We start from the raw sequence: 25,508 nt of genomic DNA on the forward strand, positions 1-25,508 counted from the left end.
CATCGTTTAGTTCAAGGGGCTTCTTTTGTTCTCCCAACCTGGACTGTGATCTCAACAGATGCGAGTCTGACAGGTTGGGGAGCTGTATGGGGGTCTCTGTATGGGTTTGGGAATCTCAGGAGGCGAGATTACCCATCAACATTTTGGAACTCCGTGCGATTTTCAGAGCTCTTCAGTCGTGGCCTTCTGAAGAGAGAATCGTTAATTTGTTTTCAGACGGAAAATGTCACAACCGTGGCATATGTCAATCATCAAGGGGGGACTCACAGTCCTCTGGCTATGAAATAAGTATCTCAGATACTTGCTTGGGCGGAATCCAGCTCCAGTCTAATTTCTGCGGTTCACATCCCAGGTGTAGACAATTGGGAAGCGGATTATTTCAGTCGCCAAACGTTACATCCGGGCGAATGGTCTCTTCACCCAGAGGTGTTTCTTCAGATTGTTCAAATCTGGGGTCTTCCAGAAATAGATCTGATGGCCTCTCATCTAAACAAGAAACTTCCCAGGTATCTGTCCAGATCCAGGGATCCTCAGGCGGAGGCAGTGGATGCATTGTCACTTCCTTGGAAGTATCATCCTGCCTATATCTTTCCGCCTCTGGTTCTTCTTCCAAGAGTGATCTCCAAGATTCTAAAAGAGCGTTCGTTTGTTCTGCTGGTGGCTCCAGCATGGCCTCACAGGTTTTGGTATGCGGATCTTGTTCGGATGGCTACTTGCCAACCTTGGACTCTTCCGTTAAGACCAGACCTTCTATCTCAAGGTCCTTTTTTCCATCAGGATCTCAAATCATTAAATTTGAAGGTATGGAGATTGAACGCTTGATTCTCAGTCATAGAGGTTTCTCTGACTCCGTAATTAATACTATGTTACAGGCTCGTAAATCTGTGTCTAGGAAGATATATTATCGAGTCTGGAAGACTTACATTTCTTGGTGCTCTTCTTATCAATTTTCCTGGCATTCTTTTAGAATTCCTAGAATTTTACAATTTCTTCAGGATGGTCTGGATAAAGGTTTGTCTGCAAGTTCTTTGAAAGGACAAATTTCTGCTCTTTCTGTGTTGTTTCACAGAATGATTGCTAATCTTCCTGATATTCATTGTTTTGTACAGGCTTTGGTTCGTATAAAAAGTGTCATTAAGTCAATCTCTCCTCCTTGGAGTTTGAATTTGGTTCTGGGGGCTTTACAAGCTCCTCCGTTTGAACCTATGCATTCTCTGGACATTAAATTACTTTCTTGGAAAGTTATGTTCCTTTTGGCCATCTCTTCTTCTAGAAGAGTTTCAGAATTATCTGCTCTTTCTTGTGAATCTCCTTTTCTGATTTTTCATCAGGATAAGGCGGTGTTGCGGACTTCATTTAAATTTTTACAACATTACTAGAGAAATTGTGGTTCCTTCATTGTGTCCTAATCCTAAAAATTCGAAGGAAAGATCGTTGCATTCTTTGGATGTAGTTAGAGCTTTGAAATATTATGTTGAAGCTACTAAAGATTTCCGAAAGACTTCTAGTCTATTTATCTTTTCTGGTTCCAGGAAAGGTCAGAAGGCCTCTGCAATTTCTTTGGCATCTTGGTTAAAATCTTTGATTCATCATGCTTATGTCGAGTCGGGTAAAACTCCGCCTCAAAGGATTACAGCTCATTCTACTAGGTCAGTTTCTACTTCCTGGGCGTTTAGGAATGAAGCTTCGGTTGATCAGATTTGCAAAGCAGCAACTTGGTCTTCTTTGCATACTTTTACTAAATTCTACCATTTTGATGTGTTTTCTTCTTCTGAAGCAGTTTTTGGTAGAAAAGTACTTCAGGCAGCTGTTTCAGTTTGATTCTTCTGCTTATAATTTCAGTTTTTTTCATTATAAGATTAAAACTTTATTTTGGGGTGTGGATTATTTTTTCAGCGGAATTGGCTGTCTTTATTTTATCCCTCCCTCTCTAGTGACTCTTGCGTGGAAGTTCCACATCTTGGGTATTTATTATCCCATACGTCACTAGCTCATGGACTCTTGCTAATTACATGAAAGAAAACATAATTAATGTAAGAACTTACCTGATAAATTAATTTCTTTCATATTAGCAAGAGTCCATGAGGCCCACCGTTTTTGTGGTGGTTATGATTTTTTTGTATAAAGCACAATTATTCCAATTCCTTATTTTTTATGCTTTCGCACTTTTTTCTTATCACCCCACTTCTTGGCTATTCGTTAAACTGATTTGTGGGTGTGGTGAGGGGTGTATTTATAGGCATTTTGAGGTTTGGGAAACTTTGCCCCTCCTGGTAGGAATGTATATCCCATACGTCACTAGCTCATGGACTCTTGCTAATATGAAAGAAATGAATTTATCAGGTAAGTTCTTACATAAATTATGTTTTTTTACTTCTCAAGCAAGAGTTTATTATTTTAAATGGTATCGGTGTGTACTATTTACTCTCTGGCAGAAAAGGGATGAAGATTTCTGCAAGAGGGATGATGATCTTAGCACTTTGTAACTAAGATCCACTGCTGTTCTCACAAGGACTGAAGAGTACTGGAAAACTTCAGTTGGGAGAACGGTTTGCAGACTAAGCTGCATATGAGGTATGTTCAGTCTATATTTTTCTAGACAGACTGTGTTAAATCTAGTAAAGGCTGGCAATATCCCCATGAGGGAAGGGTAAGCTGTATTCAGACACTTTAATAGGAATTTCAGCTTGCTTGAAGGGCTCATTAGTTACTGGTGACACTGTTAGGAAAAAAACGTTTTGCTTTTTGTTGCATTTATAACGTTTTTTGAAGGGACTAAAGGGGTCATTGTGGCTTGGTTTTGAGTTTTGTAACTCACATGTTTAATTAAGAGACACTCTGGTGTTTCTCTGGTAGGCCTCAAAACGTCGAGTGAGGTGGGAGGGGCCTATTTTCGCGCCGCAGTTGCCTTTTCCCTGAGACATATTACTGCTTCTCCTGTTGTTTCTGCTGTGTTTGAGGGTTGTTAAAGAAGTTTTTTTCCCCCACAAATCGTTCTGAAGGGCAGGTAGGAGCCACAGCAGAGCTGTGGCATGGTGCTGAAAGTCTTTTTTTACTGGGGTTAATATTTTTTCAATCCGTTTTTGCCATTTAAGGGTTAATTGTTTATTTGCATAGCTGTGCAAAGTTACTAAGCCTTTATAATGCTACTGTAAAAATTTCGTTAAGTTTACTGCTTTTTTACACTGTTTTGCAGAACTTGTGCAGCTTTTTTCTCTTAAAGGCACAGTACCGTTTTATTTCTAAGTGTTTTTTACTTTGATTACAGTGTTTTCCAAGCTTGCTTGTTACATTACTAGCCTGTTTAACATGTCTGACACCAAGGAAAATCCTTGTTTAATATGTTTGGAAGCCATTGTGGAACCCCCTCTTAGTATGAGTCCCAATTGTACTGATATGTCTATAAACTATAAAGAACATATATTAGCACTTAAAAATAGAGCAATAGATGATTCTCAGTCAGAAGTAAATGAGGGTTCGCCATCTAGCTCTCCCCAAGTGTCACAACCAGTAACGCCTGCACAAGTGACGCCAAGTACCTCTAGTGCGTCAAATTCTTTTACTTTACAAGACATGGCCACAGTTATGAATACAACCCTCACAGGGGTTTTATCTAAACTTCCTGGTTTACAAGGAAAGCGGGACAGCTCTGGGTTTAGGAAAAATGCTGAGCCATCTGACGCTTTAGTAGCTGTATCTGATATGCCCTCACAATGCTCTGAAGTAGGGGTGAGGGATTTGTTATCTGAGGGAGAAATTTCTGATTCAGGAAAGACGCTTCCTCAGACAGATTCTGATATGACGGCCTTTAAATTTAAGCTTGAACACCTCCACTTATTGCTCAGGGAGGTATTAGCGACTCTAGATGATTGTGACCCTATAGTGGTTCCAGAGAAATTGTGTAAAATGGATAAATACTTAGAGGTTCCTGTTTACACTGATGTTTTTACAGTTCCTAAGAGGATTGTGAATATTATTACTAAGGAGTGGGATAGACCAGGTATTCCGTTCTCTCCCCCTCCTGTTTTTAAGAAAATGTTTCCCATATCTGACACCATGCGGGACTCGTGGCAGACAGTCCCTAAGGTGGAGGGAGCTATTTCTACTCTGTCTAAGCGTACAACTATACCTATCGAAGACAGTTGTGCTTTCAAAGATCCTATGGATAAAAAGTTAGAGGGTCTCCTGAAGAAAATTTTTGTTCATCAGGGTTTTTCTCTTCAACCTATTGCGTGCATTGTTCCTGTAACTACTGCAGCTGCTTTCTGGTTTGAGGCTCTAGAAGAGGCTCTTCAGATGGAGACTCCATTAGTGGAGATTATGGACAGAATCAAGGCCCTTCAATTGGCTAATTCTTTTATTACAGATGCCGCTTTTCATCTTTCTAAATTAGCGGCAAAGAATTCAGGTTTTGCCATTTTAGCATGCAGGGCGTTATGGCTTAAGTCCTGGTCTGCTGATGTGTCATCCAAATCTAAACTTTTGAACATCCCTTTCAAAGGGAAGACCCTATTCGGGCCTGAACTGAAAGAGATTATTTCACACATTACTGGAGGGAAAGGTCATGCCCTTCCTCAGGATAGATCAAATAAGATGAAGATCAAACAAGTAATTTTCGTTCCTTTCGGAACTTCAAGAGTGGTTCCGTTTCAGCTTCCTCTGCTGCAAAGCGAGAGGGGAATTTTGCCCAATCCAAGTCAGTCTGGAGACCTAACCAGGCTTGGAACAAGGGTAAACAGGCCAAGAAGCCTGCAGCTGCCTCTAAGACAGTATGAAGGGGTAGCCCCTGATCCGGGACCGGATCTAGTAGGGGGCAGACTCTCTCTCTTCACTCAGGCTTGGGCAAGAGATGTTCACGATCCCTGGGCTTTAGAAATTGTGTCCCAGGGATATCTTCTGGAATTCAAAGACTCCCTTCCACGGGGGAGATTTCATATTTCTCGATTGTCTGTAAACCAGACAAAGTGAGATGCGTTCTTACACTGTGTAGAAGATTTGCTTACCATGGGGTTGATCCGCCCAGTCCCAAAAGAAGAACAGGGACTAGGGTTCTACTCAAACCTGTTTGTGGTTCCCAAAAAAGAGGGAACTTTCAGACCAATCTTGGATCTCAAAATTCTAAACAAGTTCCTCAAGGTTCCATAATTCAAGATGGAGACCATTCAGACTATTCTGCCTCTGATCCAGGAAGGTCAATATATGACTACCGTGGACTTAAAGGATGCGTATCTACACATCCCTATTCACAGAGATCATCATCAATTTCTCAGATTTGCCTTTCTAAACAGACATTACCAGTTTGTGGCTCTTCCCTTTGGGTTAGCCACGGCTCCAAGAATTTCCACAAAGGTGCTAGGGTCCCTTCTGGCGGTTCTACAACCTCGGGGCATAGCAGTGGCGCCTTATCTAGACGACATCTTAATTCAGGCGTCGACTTTTCAGCTAGCCAAGTCTCATACGGACATTGTGTTGGCTTTTCTGAGATCTCACGGGGGGAAGGTGAACATAAAAAAGAGTTCTCTCTTCCCTCTCACAAGAGTTTCCGTTCTGGGGACTCTGATAGATTCGGTAGAAATGAAAATATTTCTGACGGAAGTCAGAAAATCAAAACTCTTAACCACTTGCCGAACTCTTCATTCCATTCCTCGGCCATCTGTGGCTCAGAGTATGGAGGTAATCGGACTCATGGTAGCAGCAATGGACATAGTTCCTTTTGCCCGCCTACACCTCAGACCACTGCAACTATGCATGCTCAAACATTGGAATGGGGATTATGCAGATTTATCTCCTCAACTGCATCTGGACCAGGAGACCAGAGACTCTCTTCTCAGGTGGTTGTCTCAGGACCACCTGTCTCAGGGAATGTACTTCTACAGGCCAGAGTGGCTCATTGTAACGACAGATGCCAGCCTGCTAGGCTGGGGTGCAGTCTGGAAATCCCTGAAAGCACAGGGCTTATGGTCTCGGGAGGAATCTCTTCTTCCGATAAACATCCTAGAACTGAGAGCGATATTCAAGGCGCTTCAGGCATGGCCTCAGCTTGCTGCAGCCAAATTCATCAGGTTTCAGTCGGACAACATCACGACTGTAGCTTATATCAATCATCAGGGAGGAACAAGGAGTTCTCTAGCGATGATGGAAGTAACCAAAATTATCCGATGGGCAGAGGATCACTCTTGCCATCTCTCAGCAATCCACATTCCAGGAGTAGAGAACTGGGAGGCGGATTTTCAAAGTCGTCAGACTTTTCATCCGGGGGAGTGGGAACTCCATCCGGAGATATTTGCTCAGCTGATTCAGCTATGGGGCACACCAGAATTAGATCTGATGGCGTCGCGTCAGAATGCCAAACTTCCTCGTTACGGGTCCAGGTCCCGGGATCCCAAGGCGGTACTGATAGATGCTCTAGCAGTACCTTGGTCCTTCAATCTGGCCTACGTATTTCCACTGCTTCCTCTCCTTACACGTCTGGTTGCCAGAATCGAGCAGGAGAGAGCTTCAGTGATTCTGATAGCACCTGCGTGGCCATGCAGGACTTGGTATGCAGACCTAGTGGGCATGTCCTCGGTTCCACCGTGGACCCTGTCATTGAGGCGGGACCTTCTAATCCAAGGTCCGTTCTCACATCCAAATCTAGTTTCTCTGCGTCTGACTGCTTGGAGATTGAACGCCTAGTTTTATCAAAGCGTGGGTTCTCCGAGTCGGTCATTGATACCCTGATTCAGGCTAGAAAGCCTGTCACCAGGAAGATCTATTATAAGATTTGGCGCAAATATCTTTCTCTTGCAAGGTGTATCCAGTCCACGGATTCATCCTTTACTTGTGGGATATTCTCCTTCCCTACAGGAAGTGGCAAAGAGAGCACACAGCAGAGCTGTCCATATAGCTCCCCCTCTAGCTCCACCCCCCAGGTATTCTCTTTGCCGGCTCTAAGCACTAGGGTCTCTCTCGGGAGGGTAAAGTGAATGTGGTGTTAGAATTGTAGTTTTTATTATCTTCAATCAAAAGTTTGTTATTTTAAATGGTACCGGTTTGTACTATTTACTCTCTAGCAGAAAAGTGATGAAGATTTCTGCTAAGAGGAAAATGATTTTAGCATGTTGTAACTAAAATCCACTGCTGTTCCCACACAGGACTGTGGAGTACCAGAAAACTTCAGTTGGGGGGAACAGTTTGCAGGGTGAACTGCAATAAGGTATGTTCAGTCATTTATTTCTAGACAAGGCTGAGATAATGCTAGAAATAGACTGACAATATCTCCATGAGGGGAGGGTAAGCTATGTTCACAGACTTAGTAAGGAATTGAATGCTTACATAATAGGGCTAATTATGCTGGTTGACACTTATTCAGGGCAATCGATTGTTTAGCTAAGGAAAATATCGTTTGCAAGACACTTTGAAAGCCCTTTTGGGTTCTTTCTGGGGTTATTACCCACATGGCTATTTTTTATTCACTTAGGAGTGATTTCTTAGGCCTCTCAGCTCCAGAATAGAGTGGGAGGAGCCTAATTTCACGCCTCAGATGCGCAGTTAGAATTGCAGAGAAGTTCATGCTGCTTCACATGGAGGGTCCTGCTGCTGTTTGAGGGCCTTAAAGAAGCTATATTCACCCAAATCTGATCCCTAAGGGCAAGGTGCTGTAGTAATTTTAACCGGGTGTTGGCTTTAGGCTGCTCCGGTTTGGGCATTAAGGGGTTAATCGTTTTGCAACTTGTGGTGCAATCTTAAGGCTTTAGGTACATACTGTGAAAATTTCAAAAGGATTGCTGCATTTTTCACTCTTTTGTAAAATTGTGTGCTCTTTTTATCTCTTAAAGGCACAGTAACGTTTTTTCAAATTGTGTTTTTTATTTGATTAAAGTGATTTCCAAGCCTGCTTGTGTATACTACTAGTCTGTTAAACATGTCTGACACTAAGGAAAATCCTTGTTCAATGTGTTTAGAAGCCATGGTGGAACCCCCTCTCAGAATGTGTCCCACTTGTACTGATATGTCTATACACTTTAAAGATCATATTGTTGCACTTAAGAATGTGGCCCAAGATGATTCTGAAGGTAACGAGGGTAGCCTTCTGCCTCTCCCCAAGTGTCACAACCAGTTACGCCCGCGCAAGCGACGCCTAGTACCTCTAGTGCGTCTAACCCTTTTACATTACAAGACTTAGCGGCAGTCATGGATAATTCTCTTACAGCCTTCTTATCTAAACTGCCCGTGTTACCTGCAAAGCGTGATAGCTCCGTTTTAAGAACAGATTATGAGCATTCTGACGCTTTGGTAGCCGTATCCGATATACCCTCACAACGCTCTGAAGTGGGAGCGAGGGATTTGATGTCTGAGGGAGAAGTCTCTGATTCAGGAAGGGTTCCTCCTCAGACAGATTCAGATACATTGGCTTTTAAATTTAAACTAGAACACCTCCGCGTTTTGCTTAGGGAGGTATTAGCTACTCTGGATGACTGCGACCCTTTGGTGATCCCAGAGAAATTGTGTAAAATGGACAAGTACCTAGAGGTCCCTGTTTACACGGATGCGTTTCCGGTCCCTAAGAGGATTGCGGATATCGTTACTAGGGAGTGGGATAGACCAGGTGTTCCCTTTGTTCCCCCTCCTGTTTTTAAGAAAATGTTCCCCATATCTGACCCTGTGCGGGACTCGTGGCAGACGGTCCCTGAGGTGGAGGGGGCTGTTTCTTCACTTGCTAAACGCACAACCATACCAATTGAAGACAGTTGTGCTTTTAAAGACCCTATGGATAAGAAGTTAGAGGGTTTACTTAAGAACATTTTTGTTCAACAAGGTTTTCTTCTCCAGCCTTTTGCCTGCATTATTGCTGTAACTACTGCAGCTGCTTTCTGGTTTGAGGCACTGGAAGACTCGCTCCAGACGGAGACCTCATATGAGGAAATTATGGATAGAATTAAGGCTCTAAAGCTAGCTAATTCTTTTATCACTGACGCCGCTTTCCAAATAGCTAAGTTAGCTGCAAAAAATTCAAGTTTCGCCATTTTGGCGCGCAGGGCGCTATGGCTAAAGTCCTGGTCGGCCGATGTGTTGTCTAAATCCAAGCTTTTGAACATCCCTTTCAAAGGAAAGACCCTCTTCGGGCCTGACTTGAAAGAGATTATTTCAGAAATCACCGGGGGAAAAGGCCATGCTCTCCCTCAGGACAAGTCCTTTAAGACAAAGAACAAAGCTAATTTTCGTTCCTTTCGTAATTTCCGGAACGGCCCCGCTTCATCCTCTCCGGCTGCAAAGCAAGAGGGTAAGGCTTTACAGCCCAAGGCAACCTGGAAACCTTACCAGGGCTGTAATAAGGGTAAACAGGCCAAGAAGCCTGCAGCTGCCAACAAGACAGCATGAAGGGGTAGCCCCCGATCCGGGACCGGATCTAGTAGGGGGCAGACTCTCTCTCTTCGCTCAGGCTTGGGCAAGAGATGTACACGATCCTTGGGCGTTAGATATTGTATCACAGGGATATCTTCTAGAATTCAAGGGTTCTCCTCCAAGGGGGAGGTTCCACATTTCTCGTCTGTCTACAGATAAGACAAAGAAAGAGGCGTTTTTACGCTGTGTAGAAGATCTACATACAATGGGAGTGATCCACCCAGTTCCAATTGTGGAACAAGGGCTGGGTTTTTACTCAAACCTGTTTGTGGTTCCCAAAAAAGAGGGAACTTTCAGACCCATCCTGGATCTAAAAATTCTAAACAGATTCCTCAGAGTCCCATCATTCAAAATGGAGACCATTCGGACAATCTTACCAATGATCCAGGAAGGTCAATATATGACTACCGTGGATCTAAAGGATGCATACCTACACATTCCTATCCACAAAGATCATCGCCAGTTTCTCAGGTTCGCCTTTCTGGACAAGCATTACCAGTTTGTGGCTCTTCCTTTCGGCTTAGCCACTGCTCCCATAATTTTCACAAAGGTGCTAGGGTCCCTCCTGGCGGTTCTAAGACCGCGGGGCATAGCAGTGGCGCCTTACCTAGACGACATCTTAATTCAGGCGCCGTCTTTCCAAAGAGCCAAGTCTCACACGGAGATTGTATTGGCCTTTCTGAGGTCTCACGGGTGGAAGGTGAACATCAAAAAGAGTTCTCTTTCCCCTCTCACAAGGGTTCCCTTCCTAGGGACTCTAATAGACTCGGTAGAAATGAAAATATTTCTGACGGAGGTCAGAAAATTAAAACTCTTAACTACTTGCCGAGTTCTTCATTCCATTCCCCGGCCATCTGTGGCTCAGTGCATGGAGACAATCGGATTAATGGTAGCGGCAATGGACATAGTCCCTTTTGCTCGGATACACCTCAGACCACTGCAACTATGCATGCTCAAACAGTGGAATGGGGATTATGCAGATTTGTCTCCTCAAATTCAGTTGGACCAGGAGACCAGAGATTCTCTTCTATGGTGGTTGTCTCAGGATCACCTGTCTCAGGGAATATGTTTCCGCAGACCAGAGTGGATCATTGTAACGACCGACGCCAGTCTGTTAGGCTGGGGTGCGGTCTGGGACTCCCTGAAAGCTCAGGGCTTATGGTCTCGGGAAGAAAATCTTCTCCCGATAAACATTCTGGAACTGAGGGCGATATTCAACGCTCTTCAGGCATGGCCTCAACTAGCTGCGGCCAAATTCATCAGATTTCAGTCGGACAACATCACGACTGTAGCTTACGTCAATCATCAGGGAGGAACAAAGAGTTCCCTAGCGATGACGGAAGTAACCAAAATAATAAAGTGGGCGGAGGATCACTCCTGCCAGCTCTCAGCAATTCAAATCCCAGGAGTAGACAACTGTGAGGCGGATTTCCTAAGTCGTCAGACTTTTCACCCGGGGGAGTGGGAACTCCACCCGGAGGTGTTTGCCCAGCTGACTCAGCTATGGGGCACTCCAGAGTTGGATCTGATGGCGTCCCGTCAGAACACCAAACTTCCTCTCTACGGGTCCAGGTCCCGGGACCCCAAGGCGGTATTGATAGATGCTCTAGCAGCGCCTTGGTCCTTCAATCTGGCTTATGTTTTTCCACCGTTTCCCTTCTCCCTCGTCTGGTCGCCAGAATCAAGCAGGAGAAGGCTTCAGTGATTCTGATAGCGCCTGCGTGGCCACGCAGGACTTGGTATGCAGACCTAGTGGACATGTCATCTGTCCCACCATGGACACTGCCAATGAGGCAGGATCTTCTAATACAGGGTCCGTTCAAGCATCCAAATCTAGTTTTTCTACGTCTGACTGTTTGGAGATTGAACGCTTAATTCTATCAAAGCGTGGTTTCTCTGAGTCAGTTATAGATACTCTGATTCAGGCTAGAAAGCCTGTCACCAGGAAAATCTACCCTATGATATGGCGGAAATATCTGGGTTGGTGTGAATCCAAGGGTTATTCATGGAGTAAGATTAGGATTCCCAGGATATTGTCTTTCCTCCAAGAAGGATTGGAGAAAGGATTGTCAGCTAGTTCCTTAAAGGGACAGATATCTGCTCTGTCTATTCTTTTACACAAGCGTCTGGCAGAGGTACCAGACGTTCAAGCGTTTGCTCAGGCTTTAGTCAGAATCAAGGAAAAATAAAGAGAGAAATGGATATATCAGAGCACACAATGTAGCCACAAATTAAAGTACTGTATAGTGTATATGTGAGCTGGCTTGGAGCGAGCCAGGTATAATAAAATATAACTTTTAATAATGTATGTTAAAATAAAGATGGTGGAAAGTTCCACATATGAAGTGCAGAGTTAAAAGCAATTAAAAGGAAGGTTGAATGCTGAAATGCCCTGGTAACCACCTATTATGTGAGTTAATGATAGAGTCTGGCAAGGAGGCACTACAAAATGCTTGCGGATTGCACAAAAACTAAGCTATAAAGAGGATTGACCTCACACAACAATATATATCTGTCTAGTGCAATACTGGAGCAGTGTCAAACCTTGCCAGAGTCCCAATCTATATTATGTCAATTAGTATGGAGATTAGAAAAACTATCCGTGTTACGATACTGAGCTAATAGTGAGTGTAGCCCATATCACATACCGGACACACATAAACCCAGTAAAAGGTAACTATATATAACTCCTATTAGATACTAGTACTCAAATTGACCCACAAAGGCAAATAGTTAAAGCATTCTAAGAGAGCGCCTGATGCGCATTTCGCCACGCTAGTGGCTTTATCAAAGGCTTTATTTGATAAAGCCACTAGCGTGGCGAAATGCGCATCAGGCGCTCTCTTAGAATGCTTTAACTATTTGCCTTTGTGGGTCAATTTGAGTACTAGTATCTAATAGGAGTTATATATAGTTACCTTTTACTGGGTTTATGTGTGTCCGGTATGTGATATGGGCTACACTCACTATTAGCTCAGTATCGTAACACGGATAGTTTTTCTAATCTCCATACTAATTGACATAATATAGATTGGGAATCTGGCAAGGTTTGACACTGCTCCAGTATTGCACTAGACAGATATATATTGTTGTGTGAGGTCAATCCTCTTTATAGCTTAGTTTTTGTGAAATCCGCGAGCATTTTGTAGTGCCTCCTTGCCAGACTCTATCATTAACTCACATAATAGGTGGTTACCAGGGCATTTCAGCATTCAACCTTCCTTTTAATTGCTTTTAACTCTGCACGTCATATGTGGAACTTTCCACCATCTTTATTTTAACATACATTATTAAAAGTTATATTTTATTATACCTGGCTCGCTCCAAGCCAGCTCACATATACACTATACAGTACTTTAATTTGTGGCTACATTGTGTGCTCTGATATATCCATTTCTCTCTTTATTTTTCCTACATTTATTTTAGGATATTGAGCACCCCCCTGCCTTTACAATATATAAGAGATTGATTCTCTCTACACAGGGTTGATATACTCTTCTTCCCTGCAAGATATGATACAAAACTATTGGGGACTTAATTGACATCACATTGCTAATCTCTCTCCCTATACTTATATAACCATTTAGTCAGAATCAAGCCTGTCTATAAACCTGTAGCTCCGCCATGGAGTCTAAATCTAGTTCTTTCAGTTCTTCAAGGGGTTCCGTTTGAACCTTTACATTCCATAGACATTAAGTTGTTATCTTGGAAAGTTTTGTTTTTGGTAGCTATCTCTTCTGCTCGAAGAGTTTCAGAATTATCTGCCTTACAGTGTGATTCACCTTACCTGGTGTTCCATGCAGATAAGGTAGTTTTGCGTACCAAGCCTGGTTTTCTTCCTAAAGTTGTTTCTAACAAGAATATTAACCAGGAAATAGTTGTTCCTTCTCTGTGTCCTAATCCTTCTTCGAAGAAGGAACGTCTGTTACACAATCTTGATGTAGTTTGTGCTTTAAAGTTCTATTTACAAGCAACTAAGGATTTCAGACAAACATCTTCCTTGTTTGTTATCTATTCTGGTAAGAGGAGAGGTCAGAAAGCGACTGCTACCTCTCTTTCCTTTTGGCTGAAAAGCATCATCCGTTTGGCCTATGAGACTGCTGGCCAGCAGCCTCCCGAAACAATTACTGCTCATTCTACGAGAGCAGTGGCTTCCACATGGGCTTTCAAAAATGAGGCTTCTGTTGAACAGATTTGTAAGGCAGCGACTTGGTCTTCACTGCATACTTTTTCCAAATTTTACAAATTCGATACTTTTGCTTCTTCGGAGGCTATTTTTGGGAGAGAGGTTTTGCAAGCAGTGGTGCCTTCCGTTTAAGGTACCTGTCTTGTTCCCTCCCTTCATCCGTGTCCTAAAGCTTTGGTATTGGTATCCCACAAGTAAAGGATGAATCCGTGGACTGGATACACCTTGCAAGAGAAAACAGAATTTATGCTTACCTGATAAATTACTTTCTCTTGCGGTGTATCCAGTCCACGGCCCGCCATGGCATTTAAGTCAGGTAAAAATTTTTGTTTAAACTACAGTCACCACTGCACCTTATGGTTTCTCCTTTTTCTTCCTAACCTTTGGTCGAATGACTGGGGGGTGGAGCTAGAGGGGGAGCTATATGGACAGCTCTGCTGTGTGCTCTCTTTGCCACTTCCTGTAGGGAAGGAGAATATCCCACAAGTAAAGGATGAATCTGTGGACTGGATACACCAAGAGAAAGTAATTTATCAGGTAAGCATAAATTCTGTTTTATTGGTGTGAATCCAAAGGTTACTTGTGGAGTAAGATTAGGATTCCTAGAATAATGTCTTTTCTTCAAGAGGGTTTGGAGAAGGGATTATCAGCTAGTTCTCTAAAAGGACAAATATCTGCTTTGTCTATTCTACTACTCAAACGTCTGGCAGATGTCCCAGACGTTCAAACTTTTAGTCAGGCTTTGGTCAGAATTAAGCCTGTATTTAAGCCTGCTGCTCCGCCTTGGAGCCTAAACTTAGTCCTTAGAGTTCTTCAAGGGCTTCCGTTTGAACCTATGCATTCCATAGATATTAAGCTTCTATCTTGGAAAGTTTTGTTCTTAGTTGCTATCTCTTCGGCTCGAAGAGTTTCTGAGCTATCTGCTTTACAGTGTGATTCCCCTTATCTTATTTTCCATGCAGATAAGGTGGTTTTGCGTACGAAACCTGGTTTTCTTCCTAAGGTTGTTTCTAATAAGAATATCAATCAAGAGATTGTTGTTCCTTCTCTGTGTCCTAATCCTTCATCAAAGAAGGAACGTCTGTTGCACAATCTTGATGTGGTTTGAGCTTTAAAGTTCTACTTACAAGCAACCAAAGATTTCCGTCAAACATATTCATTGTTTGTTGTTTATTCTGGTAAGCGGAGAGGCCACAAGGCTACGGCTACCTCTCTTTCCTTTTGGCTGAAAAGCATCATCCGTTTGACCTATGAGACTGCTGGACAGCAGCCTCCTGAAAGAATTACTGCTCATTCTACTAGAGCTGTGGCTTCCACATGGGCTTTTAAAAATGAGGCTTCTGTTGAACAGATTTGTAATGCGGCTACTTGGTCTTCGCTTCATACTTTTTCCAAATTTTACAAATTTGATACTCTTGCTTCTTCGGAGGCTATTTTTGGGAGAAAGGTTCTACAAGCAGTGGTGCCTTCCGTTTAAGGTCCCTGTCTTGTCCCTCCCTTCATCCGTGTCCGTGGACTCGATACATCTTACAAGAGAAAACATCATTTATGCTTACCTGATAAATTTATTTTTCTTGTGATGTATCGAGTCCACGGCCCGCCCTGTTTGTTTAAGACAGGCATATATATTTTTATTTTTAAACTTTCAGTCACCACTGCACCCTATGGTTTCTCCTTTTTCTTCCTAGCCTTCGGTTGAATGACTGGGGGGGTGGAGCTAAGGGGGGAGCTATATAGACAGCTCTGCTGTGGGTGCTCTCTCTGCCACTTGTAGGGAAGGAGAATATCCCACAAGTAAGGATGAATCCTTGGACTCGATACATCACAAGAGAAATACATTTATCAGGTAAGCATAAATTATGGGTTTTTTATGGCCGCCGGGACCACCTTTGTCTTAGTAGAAGGAGGCAGATCTTTCTCTGAGGCGGTATTTTTCCCTAAAGCGCGCGCTTTTCCTATAGTGGCGTAGCTTTGAGCGGAAGTGTTTTTTTCGTCAAGCCTCTGTTGACACAGAGGTGTTAGAAGACACTACAGGCTCCGTTTTTCAGTCTTCAGTCGGATTTTGATTCCGGAGTGCAGAGGGGGCAGGTAGGCACCTCAGTGAATCGCTGAGGTGTAGAGGTATCCTGTTTCTAGGTCATAAAGCCTCAATTACATATAAGAAGTTTGGGCATTGATTTATCTCATAATTTATATGACAAATTAAAGAGGAGGTTATATTAAGTCCTACTTATCAATCGTATTTACTTTGGGAGCCAAAATATCTGGTTTCGCGATTTTGGCACGTAGAGAATTATGGCTGAAATCTTGGTCAGCAGATGTTTCCTCTAAGTCTAAACTTCTGGCATTTCCTTACAAGGGTAAGACCTTGTTTGGGCTGTGTTTGGCAGAAATTATCTCTGATATCACGGGTAGTAAAGGATCACAAGATAAGAAGAATAGGACGAAAGGACGTCAGAGTAATTTTCGTTTCTTTTGTAACTTCAGAGGTAAGTCTTCTACCTCTTCTACCAAGCAGGAACAGTCCAAGCCTTCTTGGAAACCCAGTCAGTCTTGGAACAAGGGGAAGCAATCTAAGAAGCCCGCAGCTGAATCCAAGTTAGCATGAAGGGTTTGCCCCCGATCCGGGACTGGATCAAGTGGGGGGCAGACTCTCTCTGTTTCATCAAGCATGGATACGAGATGTTCCGGATCCGTTGGCCATAGACATAGTATCCCAGGGTTACAAATTAGAATTCAAGACTTTCTCCCCAAGGGCAGGTTTCACCACTCATGATTATCTGTAGACCAAATAAAGAGAGGCGTTCTTGAAATGTGTTCAGGATCTTTCCCTTATGGGAGTAATAGTTACAGTTCAGGGATTAGGGTTCTATTCCAATCTGTTTGTGGTTCCCAAAAAAGAGGGAACTTTCAGACCCATTCTAGATCTAAAGTTTCTCAACAAGTTTCTCAGAGTGCTGTCTTTCAAGATGGAGACTATACGTTCCATTCTTCCTTTAGTGCAAGAGGGTCAGTTCATGACGACCATAGACCTGAAGGATGCGTACCTCCATGTAACCATTCACAGGGATCATCACAAATTTCTGAGATAAACACTTTCAGTTTGTGGCTCTTCCATTTGGCCTCGCCACAACTCCCAGAATTTTCTCAAAGGTCCTGGGTGCTCTTTTGGCAGTGTTTTGGGGAATTGCAGTGGCGGCTTATCTGGACGGCATTCTGGTTCAGGCGCCATCTTTTCAACCTGCAAAATCTCACACAGAGATCTTGTTGTCTTTTCTTCGCACTTACGGATAGAAGGTGAATTTGGAAAAGAGTTCCCTTGTTCCGGCTACAAGGGTCATCTTACTAGGAACAATTATAGGTTCCCTATCAATGAAAATATTTCTGACGGAAGTCAGAAAAGCCAAGATTCTTTACTCTTGCCTATCTCTACAGTCTGCTGTACGGCCATCAGTGGCCAATGTATGGAGGTAATTGGTCTGATGTTGGCTTCCATGGACATAATTCCTTTTGCTCGATTCCATTTGAGAGCTCTACAGTTATGCATGCTCAATCAATGGAACAGGAATTATGCTGATCTGTCTCAGAAGATAGCTCTATATCAGTCGACAAGGGACTCTCTTTTCCTTGGTGGCTGTCTTGGGAACATCTGTCTCGGGGGACATGCTTTCGAAGACCCTCATGGGTGATTGTGACCATGGACGCCAGTCTGATGGGCTGGGGAGCAGACTAAAACTCGTTGAAGGCGCAGGGACTTTGGTCTCAGGAGCAATCTGCTCTCCCCATAAACATATTGGAGTTGAGAGCGATGTTCAATGACTTGATGGCCTGGCCTCAGCTGGCTTTAGCCCAGTTTATCAGGTTCCAGTCAGACAACATAGCCTCAATGGCTTACATCAACCACCAGGGAGGAACTCGGAGTTCCTTAGCCATGAAGGAGGTGGCTCGGATCATTCAGTGGGTGGAAGCTCACAATTGCTGTCTTTCTGCCATGCACATTCCAGGAGTGGACAACTGGGAAGCGGATTTCCTAAGCAGACAAACTTTTCATCCCGGGGAGTGGGAACTCCATCCGGAGGTGTACTCTAGATTAACCATCAAGTAGTGGGTACCGGCGTTGGATCTGATGGCGTCTCGACAGAACGCCAAGCTTCCAAAGTACGGTTCAAGGTCAAGGGATCCTCAGACCTTCCTGATAGATGCTCTGGCAGTTCCTTGGAACTTCAGGATGGCATACCTATTTCCTCCATTTCCTCTCCTTCCATGAGTCATTGCTCGTATCAAGCAGGAGAGAGCGCCAGTGATTCTAATAGCTCTGGTGTGGCCTCGCAGGATCTGGTATGCAGACCTAGTTGAAATGTCGTCTCTGCCTCCGTGGAGACTACCCCTGAGGAAGGACCTTCTACTTCAGTGTTCCTTCCTTCATCCAAATATTGTTTCTCTGAAGCTGACTGCTTGGAGATTGAACGCTTAATTCTGTCTAAGCGTGGTTTTTCTGAGTCGGTCATTGAGACCTTGATTCAGGCTTGTAAGCCTGTTACTAGGAAAATTTACCATAAGATATGGCGTAAATATCTTTATTGGTGTGAATCCAAGGGCTACTCTTGGAGCAGAGTCAGGATTCCAAGAATTTTATCTTTTTTTCCAGGAAGGTCTGGAGAAAGGTTTGTCTGTCAGTACTTTGAAGGGTCAGATTTCAGCTTTATCTATTTTTCTGCACATGTGTCTGGCAGACATGCCAGATGTGCAATCTTTTTGTCAGGCCTTGGTCATAATCAGGCCTGTGTTTAAGTCTGTTGCTCCTCCTTTTGAGCCTTAACCTTGTTCTTAAAGTTTTGCAACAGACTCAGTTTGAGCCAATGCATTCCATAGATATTAAGTTGTTATCTTGGAAGGTTCTGTTTCTTATTGCTATTTCTTCTGCTCAGAGAGTTTCGGAACTCTCAGCTTTGCAGTGCGATTCACCTTATCTCATATTTCATGCATATAAGGCAGATCTTGGTACCAAGTTTGGTTTTCTTCCTAAGGTTGTTTCGGATAGAAATATTAATCAGGAAAATGGTGTTCCTTCTCTCTGTCCTAATCCTTCCTCTCATAAGGAACGTTTGTTGCATAATCTAGATGTTGTGCTTGCTCTTAAATTCTATTTGCAGCCGACTAAGGATCTTCGCCAGTCTTCTGCATTGCTTGTTTGTTTTTCTGGGAAACGTAAAGGTCAGAAAGCTACGGCTACTTCTCTTTCCCTCTGGTTGAGAAGTATTGTTCGTTTGGCTTATGAGATTGCTGGTCAGCAGCCTCCTGAGAGAATCACAGCTCATTCCACTAGGGCTGTTTCTTCTTCTTGGGCTTTCAAAAATGAAGCTTGTGTTGAACAGATTTGCAAGGCTGTAACTTGGTCCTCTCCACACTTTTTCCAAATTTTATAAATTCGATACTTTTACCTCGGCTGAGGCTTCTTTTGGGAGAAAGATTCTTCAAGCAGTGGTGCCTTCTTTTTAGGTCTGCCTTTCTTGTCCCTCCCTAGTCCTCCATGTTCTTCAGCTTGGGTATTGGTTCCCAACAGTAATTGAGGAATGCCGTGGACTCACCATATCTTAGGAAAGAAAACAAAATTTATGCTTACCTGATGATAAATTTCTTTCTTTCCGTATATGGTGAGTGCACGGCCCCACCCTGTATTTTAAAGACAGCTTTTTTTGACTAAACCTCAGGCACCTATACACCTTGTGTTTCTCTTTTTCTCCATTTTCCTTCGGTCTAATGACTGGGGATTGTGGGAAGGGGAGGGATACTTAACAACTTTTGCTGTGGTGCTCTTTTCCTCCACCTGCTGGCCAGGAGTGTTATTCCCGACAGTAATTGAGGACGCCGTGGACTCGCCATATCCAGAAAGAAAGAAATTTATCAGGTAAGCATACATTTTGTTTTTCTGTATCATATAAATTCTTTTTATCTTGCAGATCTGATGCATATTCTGAAACTTTTCTATTTTCTCCATGTAGATCTATAACCTGTCTCAGAATATTCAAGAAGATGATCTTCAGCAGTTGCAGGTAAAAATATCCAGACTGAGGTGTAGGGGCATCTTAATAGAGTGATCTGCACCCATAGAACGCATTACAAAGTGTAAAAATTAATAAAATAGAGAAATGTAATTCAAAGTAAATTTGCAAGGTTGTGAAATAGCGAATAGATCCTCTTCTATAGAATCTTGGAGAGAATCACAATGTAAGATAATAAATAGGACCTACATAACACCAGCACAATTAGACACATGGGCTGTAAGTAATATCTCAAATTGTTCCAGATGCAATAAGACATTGGCTGATGTTACTCATTGTTTCTGGTTCTATCTGAAGGCCAGATCATTCTGGAATAAAATGTAATTACTGGCTCAATAGGACTGTAGATAGAGACTTTTGTATTGACCCAAAAACTATCTTCTTTTTATGCATACCAGATAGACAAAGAAATTACAAACTGATAAACAGTTATACTACTAGGAAGAAATCTTATTTTAGCAATCTGGAAAGCAAATAAGGCTCCCCCTTCTCTAGGTTCTTAAAAGAAATTAGAAACCTTATAATAATAACCTTACCCTATAGTGCTACAGTTACAATTAATAGCGCCACTTGTAATGCATTTTGTTATCTGGTACAAAGTGAGGTCCTTCCGAGAACATGGCTGGAGCAGTGAAGGAGGGGTAGGGTTTCTTTTCTTTTTTTTTTCCTTTCCTTCTGCACAGCTGCATTCATTACTTGTTGGAATACAGAACCTGGCCACCAGGAGGAGGCATAGACACCCCAGCCTAAGGCTTAAATACTCCTCCCACTTCCCTCATCCCCCAGTCATTCTTTGCCTTTCGTCAAAGGAGGTTGGCAGAGAAGTGTCAAAATTTTTCGGAGTAGTTCCTTACGAGGGGTATCTGCCCTTCGGGATGGAACTGGAGTTTTAAGTAGTCTTGTCAGCCTCTCAGTGAGAGCATGTATGAAAGAGTCTGGAGATGCAGGGAGAGTCTTTCTGCGAAACCATCCAGACTCAGATTAACAGCTCCTATAAGCAATCGGCGTTGACAAGTTTTGCTGCCTGATTTCTTCACTCAAGTCCATGTCAGAGGCTCTGCTACTATCTGTCAAACTTGAAGAACCGTGTTGCTGTTCCACGGATTGGATTCCGGTAAAATCGTTTCATTTTACTCACACATGTAAGACAGGGTCTCAGTGGGACTCCTTTATCATTAAGGAATCAAGGGTTAATATCTACCGAGGGAGTTTATTAAACAGTGGGGTCATTTTAATCATGTTTGTTATGTGATTTTGACTGCGTATTTGTACAGAGACATTTTAGGCTCTTAGGCTATTACGGAACATACAGGTTATAGTGCTGCACAGTTTTATTAAGCTGGCGCGTTTTTACTTAGCAGGGGTGGTCCTGCATGTGGTACCATGTGACTAGGCGTAGTCACGTCTTGTTTCCCATTTCCGATTCCTGACAAAGTGGCTGCGGAGAAGAGCTAATTCTCTACCTGTCTGGGTCATAGGAGGGGGAGAGTGCCCCAGCCATTGGGGGTTAGCGGTGCCAGTTGTGTTTTTGTCTAAACTCTCTTAATTAAGATTATGGAGGATTCTGATATAGAGGATTCCTCTGATACAGATTTTGTTACCTGTGTATGTTGTGAGGAGGACCGGGTAAACCAGCCTGCTCAATTATGTTCCGTATGCCGCAATAGGGTGTTCTCTTCAAACGATGTTGAGATGTTAGAGACCACTGAGCCGTCTACCTCTGCGGATTCCTCGTCCCGTGAGGTACGTCCCCTGGAATCTTATACTACACAAGCAGTTCCCCTAAGTACCATTACTCCTTCGTCTGACAGAGACTTTTTTCCGCCAGAGGTTACTGCGCGTTTTCGCATGGCCATCTCTATGGCTTTAGCGAGTTTGCCTCTTCCTCCTACGCGGAAGCGAGCGGTTAGTCCGTGCTCTCTTTCACATGGGCCATCGTGTAAAATGGCGACTGTACCAGATCAGTTATGGGGGGGAGGGTTCAGTTCCCTCTGAGGCTTCGGTTCCCTCAGGCTTCAGCGGTAGAACCTCCGAGGTCGGAATTGCCTGTTTTGATTCCACCGACTTCAGAGGATTTGGCATTTAGACTTAGATTGGCACACCTGCGTTTACTTCTGAGAGAGATTTTGGGGATGTTAGAGGTTCCCAGTCCTGATGCGAAAGGCGACTCTCAGTCCCCTCTATCAGATAACGATCTTGCTTAGACGTATAGAAGGGGTTTGATCCTCTTCTTTATCGTCTGTAACTATATAGTTATAAAATCCCAGTCCTGAGCTCTATAGGGGGGTCTGTGTTACTCTCAGGCAGGACCTGTTCTGTTTACACTCCCTTTTGAATTCTTATGTGTGCATTTAACTGATTTCTTTTCAAATCCGTTTCGGATAGTTTTTTATTTTAAGCGCTTGGGATTCTTGTGTTTCCTCTCTTTTGGAGGTTTGTCACTTGGGTTGTTTATGTTTTGATCAACTTTGTTGGTCGTGACTATTGGCTACCGTGGAAGCTCTAGGCCTTTGTTAGGGGTGATGTTTCCCTCGATTTCATAGATCTTATTTTCTTTATTTGTTTATCTCAGTTTTCCTAGCACTGCTCGAATTTATGACATTTATTTTTGGTTTACAACAGAGGCATCATACCCTTGATGACGGGCAGGTCCTGTTTTGGGTAATTGTTCAGTCTGTTTTTTATTCTACTCTAGAGACGAGCTCTTTCGAGTTATTATGGTCCAGCAGAGCAGGTCGATCTATCATGGAGGCCAGACAGGACCTGTCGTCCTAGGTTTTCTGGATGTTTCTGGATGCTGGATCATATGGGTTTGGAGGTCCTAGAGGGCGGGATGAGTTTTTCATTCTGCCCTCCTGGACTAGGTGACCTTGGATTCTATTACTCATCTTTGCTCAGAGAGAACCATAGGTTCTCTTTACTAGGATGTCTTATCTGACTAAAGCAGTCCAGTGTAACCTGATGGTTATCTTTGCGGCTGTGCATCTTCGAAGGTGGAGGGTTCAAATCCAGCTGCTGTCGCTAGTTGACCATTTCACCATTCTTGTTCAACATGGCATTACGGTGGCTCCCGAGTCTTGGTATTCTGGTTTTACCAGCATCGGCTAATAGACTTTTTGGGATTGCTTCTTCCGTTTTCCATCAGTCAGCGGTGGACTTAGGCTGAGGTCTAGTGTGGCGCCAAGTTAGATCCTTGTTTGCGCTTTGGTCTTTCCGAAAGGAAGGCTCTTTGCCTTACAGCTGTTAAAGGAAGCAACAAGCTGTTCTCAGGGAGGCAACAAGCTGCGAACCATGAATCTTGGTTTCAATCCTTGACATGGGTGTGACAGTTACAATGTCTGCAATGCAATTAATCCACTCATTCTCTATACGAAGCTAGATTTCTTCTTCGGGTTCTGTCCTTCAATTCCCCTTTAGGCCTTCGTTGGTGCTGTGGAGGGGGTGTTGGATTGTCATTGTCATTTCTCCAACATAGGTGTGTCCGGTCCACGGCGTCATCCTTACTTGTGGGATATTCTCTTCCCCAACAGGAAATGGCAAAGAGCCCAGCAAAGCTGGTCACATGATCCCTCCTAGGCTCCGCCTACCCCAGTCATTCTCTTTGCCGTTGTACAGGCAACATCTCCACGGAGATGGCTTAGAGTTTTTTAGTGTTTAACTGTAGTTTTTATTATTCAATCAAGAGTTTGTTATTTTGAAATAGTGCTGGTATGTACTATTTACTCAGAAACAGAAAAGAGATGAAGATTTCTGTTTGTATGAGGAAAATGATTTTAGCAACCGTAACTAAAATCCATGGCTGTTCCACACAGGACTGTTGAGAGCAATTAACTTCAGTTGGGGGAACAGTGTGCAGTCTCTTGCTGCTTGAGGTATGACACATTCTAACAAGACGATGTAATGCTGGAAGCTGTCATTTTCCCTATGGGATCCGGTAAGCCATGTTTATTACGATCGTAAATAAGGGCTTCACAAGGGCTTATTAAGACTGTAGACTTTTCTGGGCTAAATCGATTCATTATTAAACATATTTAGCCTTGAGGAATCATTTTATCTGGGTATTTTGATATAATAATATCGGCAGGCACTGTATTAGACACCTTATTTCTTAGGGGCTTTCCCAAAGCATAAGCAGAGCCTCATTTTCGCGCCGGTGTGGCGCACTTGTTTTTGAGAGGCATGGCATGCAGTTGCATGTGAGAGGAGCTCTGATACTTAGAAAAGTCTTTCTGAAGGCGTCATTTGGTATCGTATTCCCCTTTGGGTTTGGTTGGGTCTCAGCAAAGCAGATACCAGGGACTGTAAAGGGGTTAAAGTTTTAAAACGGCTCCGGTTCCGTTATTTTAAGGGTTAAAGCTTCCAAATTTGGTGTGCAATACTTTTAAGGCTTTAAGACACTGTGGTGAAAATTTGGTGAATTTTGAACAATTCCTTCATGTTTTTTCGCAATTGCAGTAATAAAGTGTGTTCAGTTTAAAATTTAAAGTGACAGTAACGGTTTTATTTTAAAACGTTTTTTGTACTTTCTTATCAAGTTTATGCCTGTTTAACATGTCTGAACTACCAGATAGACTGTGTTCTGAATGTGGGGAAGCCAGAATTCCTATTCATTTAAATAAATGTGATTTATGTGATAATGACAATGATGCCCAAGATGATTCCTCAAGTGAGGGGAGTAAGCATGGTACTGCATCATTCCCTCCTTCGTCTACACGAGTCTTGCCCACTCAGGAGGCCCCTAGTACATCTAGCGCGCCAATACTCCTTGCTATGCAACAATTAACGGCTGTAATGGATAATTCTGTCAAAAACATTTTAGCCAAAATGAACCCTTGTCAGCGTAAGCGTGGCTGCTCTGTTCTAGTTACTGAAGAGCATGACGACGCTGATATTAATATCTCTGAAGGGCCCCTAACCCAATCTGAGGGGGCCAGGGAGGTTTTGTCTGAGGGAGAAATTACTGATTCAGGGAACATTTCTCAACAGGCTGAACCTGATGTGATTGCATTTAAATTTAAGTTGGAACATCTCCGCATTTTGCTTAAGGAGGTATTATCCACTCTGGATGATTGTGAAAAGTTGGTCATCCCAGAGAAACTATGTAAAATGGACAAGTTCCTAGAGGTGCCGGGGCTCCCAGAAGCTTTTCCTATACCCAAGCGGGTGGCGGACATTGTTAATAAAGAATGGGAAAGGCCCGGTATTCCTTTCGTCCCTCCCCCCATATTTAAAAAATTGTTTCCTATGGTCGACCCCAGAAAGGACTTATGGCAGACAGTCCCCAAGGTCGAGGGAGCGGTTTCTACTTTAAACAAACGCACCACTATACCCATAGAGGATAGTTGTGCTTTCAAGGATCCTATGGATAAAAAATTAGAAGGTTTGCTTAAAAAGATGTTTGTTCAGCAGGGTTACCTTCTACAACCAATTTCATGCATTGTCCCTGTCACTACAGCCGCATGTTTCTGGTTTGATGAACTGATAAAGGCGCTCGATAGTGATTCTCCTCCTTATGAGGAGATTATGGACAGAATCAATGCTCTCAAATTGGCTAATTCTTTCACCCTAGACGCCACTTTGCAATTGGCTAGGTTAGCGGCTAAGAATTCTGGGTTTGCTATTGTGGCGCGCAGAGCGCTTTGGTTGAAATCTTGGTCGGCTGATGCGTCTTCCAAGAACAAGCTACTAAACATTCCTTTCAAGGGGAAAACGCTGTTTGGCCCTGACTTGAAAGAGATTATCTCTGATATCACTGGGGGTAAGGGCCACGCCCTTCCTCAGGATCGGCCTTTCAAGGCAAAAAATAGACCTAATTTTCGTCCCTTTCGTAAAAACGGACCAGCCCAAAGTGCTACGTCCTCTAAGCAAGAGGGTAA

At 43.2% G+C, this 25,508-nt stretch overlaps 1 protein-coding gene across 1 annotated transcript in view; it reads left to right on the forward strand.

Annotated features, from left to right (window-relative positions):
* LOC128635706 (atlastin-3) overlaps window positions 1-25,508 on the forward strand; it is a 248,373-nt gene that overhangs the window by 113,187 nt on the left and 109,678 nt on the right. The window contains exon 5 of the mRNA XM_053688832.1: window positions 19,573-19,623. Coding sequence (XP_053544807.1) covers window positions 19,573-19,623 — 51 coding nt within the window. The remainder of the gene's footprint in view (window positions 1-19,572; window positions 19,624-25,508) is intronic.

This window comes from Bombina bombina, chromosome 7 (assembly GCF_027579735.1).
Source record: "Bombina bombina isolate aBomBom1 chromosome 7, aBomBom1.pri, whole genome shotgun sequence".
NCBI lineage: Eukaryota > Metazoa > Chordata > Amphibia > Anura > Bombinatoridae > Bombina > Bombina bombina.